The following is a 9723-nucleotide window of genomic DNA, read 5'->3' as shown; positions in this document are numbered from 1 at the left end:
GGCCTAACAAAAAGAGAAGGAGGTTCTTATCTCTTTAATAATTTAATTGTCTTGGAATAAAAGTGGCTGCTGGGAAAAAAATAAACAATCTATAAGTGTAATTTATTTTTTATAATAAAAAAGTTTGTCATGCCCTTTTGCAATTGAGATATTTTTAGCTTTATAAAGAACTATAGAAGTAGCTAGATTGACCTCCTAATTAAAATATCTACTTGCACCGTTGCACATGCATTTGGTGTTTTGGCATTTCAAAAAGACTTGTGTGGACCTGGTCCACAATAATCCGAGGTCTATACACACGCAACTGACATTATATTGAACATAGTGACCATTATTTTTAACATAGTAACCTTATTTTTAACATAGTAACCTTTATTAAAACTACTACAACGTTTAATAATATTGTGAACTTGAAATACGACGCTATTATCCTAATTTTAACATAGTGGCCTTTATTATTCATATTGATCAATATATAAAATATTTCATTACAAAAATAACCACTTAGGCCTATATATTACCGAAATGATTTTTATTTCAACATAGTGACCTTTTTTTAAAATTATAGTGACCCTTTTTTTTATTAATAAAACAACCATACTTTCTCTAATGTTAGTGGTTCACAATAAATTAGTGTGAACCAAGTCCATTTAAGAATTTGTATTGGCCTTTAAGTGCCAAAAGTTAAGATTTTTTTGTTGGGTGTGAATGTGTGATATCACCTAAAGTTATACTTTCTTCATTCTTTTTTACGGAGTACTTAACATGTTTCTTTTATTACACTTATCGATCCATAACTTTATTCATCAATAATTTTAATTTTTTATAAGTAAAAATTATACGACTAATAATTAATATTATAATAGTACTTATTGAGAGGATTCTAATAAGATCTTACTTGAATATATGTTTTTCCTTACATAAAATTCACAAAAGACGGTCAAAAGAGCTAGGGGTGGTAAATAGTGTAAAAGTCAAAGCGGATCAAATAAAAATGAACAAAGGAAGTATGTAGTAGATTTTTGTGATATCACCTCATAAAATAATATGTATTAGTTTAATTTACAAATTCTTAATACAGTAAATAAGAACATGCCCTACTCTATTTTACTCCTTTTTTTTTTTTTTTTTTTGGGAGCTCACTTTTGATTAGCCATCTATGTTTTTGTTGTTCAATTTATATGACCTTCACTTTCTATAAATTATTTCGTTATTCAACATAATGATCCCGTTATTTTGTAAAGCTCTTCAAAATTAATTTATTATGAACTAGAATACTAGATAAGTGTGTTATAAAATGATTTCAATCAAAGTTTAATAACTTTGGGATTTGACTTTAAAATTTTTACAGTTATTTGAAAATTTAAATTTGATGAATTAAACAAATACAAACTACAATTATTTTGATTGGAAAGGTACACATAGCGCGCACAATGATCCATACAAATGTAAATTATAGAACATATAAATATGGATCTTGAATTTTCAAATATAGTGAACAATACTTCGTATACTAATAATTGAAAAACACATGACACAAATATGATTTGATGATGAAGGGGGCTTTGGCATATAATACTAAGAATTTAAGATGCATATTTTAGAAAAAAAAAATTAGTCAATATACTAGTATACTACTCTTTGTTCCATGCTTTTTACGATTGTGTGCATCAGATTCAAGATTTCCTCTTATTTACTTATAATTAGTTATAATTGAGATTCAGATTCAAGCGTGGGAATCTAAATAAAACAACTCCCACGTGCTAAAGAACAATCAAGATTAAAAGATGCCATTTTATCTCATCTTTTTATGATATGGAAATTTCATTGTTAATTAATAGAATTATAAAAGGTTAAGTCATATTATACTTGTACTCCGTATATGTATATTTTTTGAGGAAAGTATTATACTTGTATTATTGTATTATTTGTATATGCATTAATCAACAGAGAGTTAAGCATAAATACGATCCCTCAACTATTGTATTTGTAGCATTTTGGTCCTTCATCTTTTTAATAAAGCAAATTGGTACCTTTGCCACCCTTACATGATTTTTTCCGGTGAAAAAATGATGAGTCACCGTAGTTTAGGGACTACAGTGCCCATGTGGCAAAAGAAAAAAAAAATTAATCAAAGTTTAAGGACCTTGGTATGAGTTGGCATTATTTAATTAATGAAGTGGTAAAGTTTAGTGACCTTCTTCCTCGGTTATCTTTGGTCCATGACCTTGTCTTTGACACTATTAGCCCACAATGACACCTTTAACCACTTCCACTTGATCCATTGCTACATCTAGATATTGCCTGTCATCAATAAACATATCAATATTGCTTAAATCTGATCAACTCCTAAATACCTTAATTATTAATTTTATTGCAGAGCAGATACCTTGGCAGGAGCTTTCTTCTTCACTGCAGCAATTATTTTTTTTTCTTTTAGAAGAATTTTTGCTTAATAGCCTGATGGTTTTAATGGCTACCAACATCAATATATATAGCCACTTCTGTGTGTAACAGCTAGTTTTTTGTAACTATTTTGGAATTTGGTTATTGTTTGTTGTTACAATCCTTTAGAATTAAATGCAGAGCCTCTAATCTTCAAACTACCAATTTTTTCAAGTGAAAATATTCATGTAAGCATGCAGCTCCTTAATTTTTTTGGCAAAAAGAAGTGCAGTCCCTAAACTAATGCTGACTCAACGAGAGAAGTCCCTAAACTTTGGCTTAGTTGGCAGTAAACATCCCTCAACTTTACTGACTCAGATTTTCCTCCACCAGAATTGGTGAGCCAAGGGTGGCAGAGGGACTAATTTGCCTCATTTCAAAGATGAGGGACCAAATGTGCAACTAATGGCATAGTTTAGGGACCGTATTTTAGCTTATCTCAATCAACAGACATCTAAATTAAATTAACAAAAAGCATTATCACGTTGGTTTAGAGATATTATGAATGATTGATTTAATTCCAAAATTATCACCTTTTATCTTAAATAAGGAATATAATACGTTTACATATAATCAAATCCGTAATCTTCATTGTATGAGATTGTTAGAATGAGTATTTGCTCAACTTCCACCACTAACAATTTTAATAATCATGTTGATTGGTCAACAAATACAACTGAACTAAATTAAGTCTTTCAAAAAAATAAAATAAAACAAACTTAATTATTATAACCAAGTATATTTTGTAATAGATATTTTTTTTTTTTTTGAAAGAAAAGATAGAGCTTCATTCATTAAGAGGAAATGTCCATCTCAGCTAATGTTACAACACCTTGTGGAAAATTATTAAAACGAACTAATCCTGAATTTCCACTTGTGTCACCCCTAGCAATGAGGTGAGTTACGGTGTTACAATTCCTCTTAGCATGTGAAAATAAACTGACATTAAAACTCGCTCTATCTAAAACAATATCTAATAGACCACATGTATGGGAGAAAGACCATCGTCATGAGAAGATATTGCATTAATCACATTAATCGCGTCCGACTCCACCCAAAGATTATAGTGCGTAACCGAACCTCTGCGCTAAGCAAAGAGCATATCCTACAAAATATATTTTCAAAGAGCATATCATACAACATAGAAATTATAATAAATTAATAATAATGTCAAAGTTGAAATTTTAAATTCCTAAATTAATAGAGAGAGTAGATAAAATTTCCTAGAAGAATACATTGCTTATGGGCTATGCCATCACATTATTGATTTAAATGGTTGAATTAACTTTGATTTCACTTATCTAGTATCGTTGACATGATTTGCTAGCGATTAAAATGTGTTGACAAATTTGTCAACAAAATATCAATTTCAAGAAAACAAGTCAAACATTTAAGCAATCATTGGAAACGCACTATATTCTCATACAAGAATACTAAACTGGGCCAGGCCTAATTATAGTGCATATGGAAGTAATAGGACTATAAATCCAACAAGATGTGTATTATTGGCCCTCTGAAACCTTAAAGTCCAATATTCTTTCAAAGATTAAAAAAGATGTTTTACAATAATACAAGTATAATACTCCCTCACTCTCAGAAATTAGTCTTATAGGGTAAGAAATTATCTCCGTAGCTATGATTGGTACGGTACTCAAGATTCATGTAGTACGTACTGCAATGTTTTCATAATTTAACTTAGTTATTGTAGCAATGGAACTCAAGAAAATCGATCTTAAGAGGAATACAAGTTCTACATGTCTACACGTGACAACTTCACTATTACGGAGTAACATTCATTAAATTAAAGAGTGAGGGATAGCTCAAGTGGTTAGAGCTCCCCTCTCGGTTCCAAGAGAGATCATGGGATCGATTCTCACCCCTGCCCTTTTGGCTCTCTAATCACAAAAAAAAAAAAGCTTAAAGAAAACATTGAAACTTAAAAATAATGGGACTATACGACACTTTGCCTCCACAAATCTAGCAGCAGATAAGAAAATTGAGGTTTTAGCTCAATGATGTTTAAATTTAAGGCTTTGAATTTGTTAAAACATTTATATGATGAATGTGCTTTGATTCACTATAATCAGAGAAAACTTATTAATTAATAGTTTATTTTATTTTATTTTATTTTATTTATGAAAAGACACATTTTAGTGAAATTGCTTCACATGGAGCAATCAAATTAAGGATTTTCCTTTAATTAAAGAGACATGTTCAATTAGTGAAAGGACACATTTTCACCATATTCGTCACTAAAAGTAGGTGGTGTACTGGTATTGTTACAAGTATTGCGATAATTCTAACAAACAAAAACGCAACTTTTTTTGTGAATCAGTTTATTTAAAAACTAAATTCTAGTCGTTTTTTTATAAATCAATAGCCGTATCATGTATTATACATTCCTAAAAAGTTAGTACAAACTATGTAGTATAAGGAAAACAACCATATTACGTGCTAATTAGAAATATACAAATCATTTAGTCTTCCAATCCTTATAACATTGTCCTATCTCTTATGTCTTTATTTAAGTCTTTTAACTCTTTATGTGGAAATCATTAACATACACCCTTTTTTTTTTTTTGTGTAGAGAGGAATCACAAAAGACAATGATGTAGCGAGATTTGATCCAATTTTTGTACACCACTCCGGGCACTCCCCAAGACTTCAACCAACAAAGCTAATAAACTAGCTAATGTCTACCTAGTAGCATGAACATTATACTAAACACATACACTTCCCTCAATTAGGGAAAAGTTACACCCACCAAAAAATAAGGCTTAAATTCTGCATTTCCTGCATAATTTGTTACAACAGATTAACAGTTGACGACAACAACAAACAAAGTATACATTTTATTAATGAAAATTGCATTTCAACAAAACTAGCACTTAATATGAGGCAGAAAACTAATCCCAGGAAAATAGGGTATGTGTCCCTGCAATGGCATGTGTATTGTCAACTAACAAAATAAGTTACAAAGAGGCTGAAGAGTTCTCAACTGCATATTGGTAATGACATACATGATTTATGCATATTAAAGTGCATGAAACATGCATGAAACTAGAAAAAAACTTGATGAAAGTTTATGAAGTAATTCAGCTTGCAGATATGCAGTAGCAAATACATGTCGAAACTGACTTGCAGTGGCATGTCCAGAACTACGACACACAAAAAGAAAGGAACAAATTACTGCTATACATTATACAATAATGTTGCTTAGGCCTCGTATTCCTGTGTCAAACATGAGTACGAGTCCTAGTGCAAGGCTAGGCTTGTTATGAAATTTTTCCATGGAAGTGTCAAACTAGCTAGTAGCTATGAAGTGTTGTCCATGCATCCTCATCTCAAAGTGTAGAGGATCCGACATAGGTTACTTGAGGTGGAATCAAAATTCTAAGTCACATACGTCGTAGTAGTATATAGTTGCTGATTAAAATCAATGTTAGGACATACAACAAAAATTGTACATCTAAAATTAGTGAGTAAGAAGAGGAAAATTGTAAGAGTGTGACAGAATATAACAGTAATATCTTGCAGCACAAAATCTTTTGGTCAAAACTCATTCTTAAGACAACATATTTATTGATTTCTTATGTCTAAAGGAAGTATGCTAAACTCTGTATTACTCTAAATTTAAGACAGTATTATGATGTGTTAGGAAATGTGCTAAACTCTGTATTACACCTAAACAAGTATTGAAGTTTTTCAGGATATTTTTCAAGTGCTGTGACATCACTCTTAAATAGGCATATAACATGACATTCATGAACCTTAGGAAATGCTTCCTAGTAATGTGTGACAGAAATGATAAGCAGGCAGAAAATCACAATGCTCGACTTAAAACAGCTTATGGGGAGGCACATTAAGTACAGTTCAGACAAAGCTTACCCTTCCGGCCAAAAAAAGCTATCATCGAAGACTCGGATCATGACAAGGGCAATATATTACACCGAGGTTTATCTGTAAGAATAGGAATCATGTCTGCATCTTGTGGCAAAACTGCAAATGAACAACTTACAGAATAACTTACCACAGGAAATGAAGGTAAATGGCCATATCTATATTAACTATTAGAGTGTCACTTTAGATTTCTCAGCAATAACTTACACTCTCCACATCTCAGGTCTCAAATGACAGGCGCCATCAATTTTACAGTAGAAGCATCATCTGCTGATGGACTTACACTGCAAACTGATGCAAAAGGCGGTTTAGAAGGCCTGATATATGCAGTCTTACCCAAAAAAAGTAAACAATGCTTGAATACAAACAGCTATTCTGCTGCAAAATAAGTCTATTTCTTAACATTTTTATCAGTACACCCTTAATGACTCCCTAGTTCATAATTAAGAAACTAAGGGCATTATACATCCCCGGTTAGTTGCCTAACTAGTTAAGCAATTAACCCGGCTCATGTATCAAGTGCTTACCACAACCCACTAGGCTAGAGAGTTAACAACTAGAGAACATCTTAGCCTATTGTACAAACCATGCCATATGAAAACACTACAATGCACCTCCTCAACCTGCAATTGTAAATGGCTGCACATGGCCTTCAGTACAAATTAAGTAAGATGCAGAGGCAGATGTCAGCATATGGTCTTTTCAATTTCATGCACTATATAAAATTACAGTATGACAAATATATGGTGCACTTACACCTCTATATTTCATTAATTTCCATAAGAAGCAGCAGACATAGATATCTACCCTATTTATGATCATCATCATACACTTAAAATAAAGCTCATGAATTTCACAATATTACTAATACTCCCTCCGTCTCTAAAAGTCCGCCTCTAACGGTTCTTCCTGTTTAGAGGGTGATTGTTTTGTAAAAAAATTCAAAACAAGAGTACGGAATAACTTTGAGAGACGGAGGGAGTATATGACAGCAAAAAAAATAAAAAACACAAATTTTAATCGATACACCTCTAATCCAAATCAAAGATTCTCATTTCTCCATGAAAATTAAACCTAATTTGAATATAATTAACACACCTCTCTCTCTGCATACTCTATGATCACAAACAACAGGACTATGACAATGAAATTCTAAATCACACTTAAAAATTTACATAAGAGAAAAAAAAAACCCAAAATTGTGAATCTTTTTTGAGTGATTAAAAACAGAAAATGAGAGAAGATTCAGCATTACACTGAAATTAATCCCCCATTCATCCATCTCATCTTCCCTCAACTTTGCAAATTATACAATACCCAAAAAAAAAAAAAAACCCTGATGTTTCTGTCTCCTACCTTCAAACTGCTAAGTTTCTATGAAAACAATCATCCTGAATCTTGAGAATCGTCTTTCGAATCTGATTGTTGTTGATGATGCAAAGAACTCAACCCACTTCCAACATCATGAACACTTCTAGAATGACCCATTTGTTGGTAAATCTGAGATAATGCTTGTGGGGTTAAAACACCAACATGAACATCTTGTGATAAACCAAGCTCTAAACCAGGCATTGTATGATTACTATGTTGTTGATGATGATGATGTTGTTGCTGATGTTGTTGATGATGTTGTTGATGTTGCTGGTGTTGCTGATGCTGTTGTTGTTGATGATGTCCTAAAATTGGTCCAAAATTCATATGACCAAGATTAGCCCCACCTAAGTCAAACCCAGGATACCCAATTTTATGCAAGTAATTACCAGCATCACCAACCAAAGTTGCTGCAGTTGCTCCCCCTGTTGTTGTTGTTGCTGGATTGTTGTTGTTATTATTATTAATACTTGTTGTTGATGTTGTTGACATTTGAAGGGGTTGCGGCGGAGGTGGCCAAATTCCCAAATTACCCCCAGCAGCACCCATGCCTACCAAAGCAGCAGCCCAATTAGTAGGTCTATTACTTGGACCACCCAAGTCATCAATTTTATGATGATGGTGTTGTTGTTGTTGGTTGATACCAGAGATAATTGAGGTCCCCTGTTGCGAAACAGAGGCCCCTGAAGCTGCTAAAGCCGAAGCCGGTATCGTCCCGCTTCCTGTGGCGGCGATGATGGACTGCTCAGCGTGCTGTAGCAGCCATTGAATTGTTTCTCCATCAGATTTATGACCCAATTCTCTTGTCAATTGAAAAATTCTTGCGGCGCAGAGTGCAGGCATCCTGATCCTTCTTCCCCTGCCTTCTACTTTTGTATGTCTGTCTTTGTTTGAACTTCTTTTAGGCCCCAGTTGCTGATTCTGCTGTTGTTGCTTCTTCTGTTGCTGATTCTGCTGTTGTTGTTGCTGATGCTGATCATCTTCTTGTTGCTGGTGTTGCTCATGTTGTTGATGGTGTTGCTGATTCTGTTTGTCAGCAATTAAAATCTGGAAATCCTTGATTTGAGAAGGTTTAATAGAGTTGTTGGGGGTGGGATTAAGGTGATTGTGGGAATTATCAACCATATTAATTGGGATTAATGTTGATGATGATGTTGTAATTGAAGGATGTGGGAGGCTCAAGAAGTGGTGGGGTTGAAGAAGTGGTGGTGGTGGTACATCCTCCTGTGATGGTGGCTGCTTTGTGCCCTTGGGATCCATGAAATCTGTCCCACCTTTCCCTCAAATCTATATATATTTATCAATATTACAAAACTATACTATATAAATTTTAATATAAAATGGAAAGAATATTAAAAGGTTTTTTATACAACTATATTTAATGAACCTAATTTAAAAGGAAAAGATAATACTACTACTCGCAATATTAATACTGGTACATATCATATCGGATCCACATACCTTAAAGCTTAAATCGATGTAATTACTTTGCACTAGAGGCCTTTAGAGATGATTCTCTTACAAGAGGTCTTGTTCTGGTTTATTCTACGACTCAATCTGCCTTGTTGTGTTGAAATCTGTTCTACTCTATTTATCTAGAGTCTAGACGTTCAAAAGAACTAGTCTTATTCTTGATTACTAGCAATTGACCTTTGTAACGTTTAATAGAATGATGTTTTCACCTTAAATACATAAATAAAAAAAATAAAAATAAGAAATGACAAATTGGATACGGTTAGCTGAAAGTCCAAAGGTTTCACAGAAATTTTTACTGTCATAGACAAGAGAATCAGACCCAAGTGTTGGGAATCAGAGGGTAAAACTTTGAAATAATGGTAAAAAAAAAAATTTAAGGAAGTGAGTAGTTGTAGTATAAAGACAGTGGCTGTTACTTCAGAGTTCAGAGAAAAAGGTTAAACCTTAGTCTATTTTGTCTGGTCTCGTACTCTTTATTAACTGATTGCTGCTACTTTTTGACTTTTGACTGCCTTTCATTTGACACTTCAT

The 9723-nt window shown here is 32.9% G+C and overlaps 1 protein-coding gene and 1 long non-coding RNA gene across 2 annotated transcripts; both read right to left on the bottom strand.

The window, feature by feature from the left end:
- Window positions 1-6310: 6310 nt before the first annotated feature.
- On the bottom strand, window positions 6311-6919 carry LOC145624903 (uncharacterized). The gene is made up of 3 exons (XR_014110481.1): window positions 6873-6919; window positions 6553-6636; window positions 6311-6444 (listed from the first exon to the last, which is right to left on the bottom strand). It is a non-coding gene; the product is annotated as an uncharacterized LOC145624903 (long non-coding RNA).
- A 458-nt stretch (window positions 6920-7377) lies between these two features.
- Window positions 7378-9167, bottom strand: LOC145624892 (transcription factor TCP20-like). The gene has a single exon (XM_081677982.1). The coding sequence runs from the start codon at window positions 8974-8976 to the stop codon at window positions 7732-7734; it is 1245 nt and encodes a 414-aa protein (XP_081534108.1). The 5' UTR covers window positions 8977-9167; the 3' UTR covers window positions 7378-7731.
- Between the last annotated feature and the right edge of the window lie 556 nt (window positions 9168-9723).

This window comes from Chenopodium album, chromosome 1, assembly GCF_948465745.1.
Source record: "Chenopodium album chromosome 1, dcCheAlbu1.1, whole genome shotgun sequence".
NCBI lineage: Eukaryota > Viridiplantae > Streptophyta > Magnoliopsida > Caryophyllales > Amaranthaceae > Chenopodium > Chenopodium album.
This window is presented reverse-complemented; position numbering and strand designations above follow the sequence as displayed.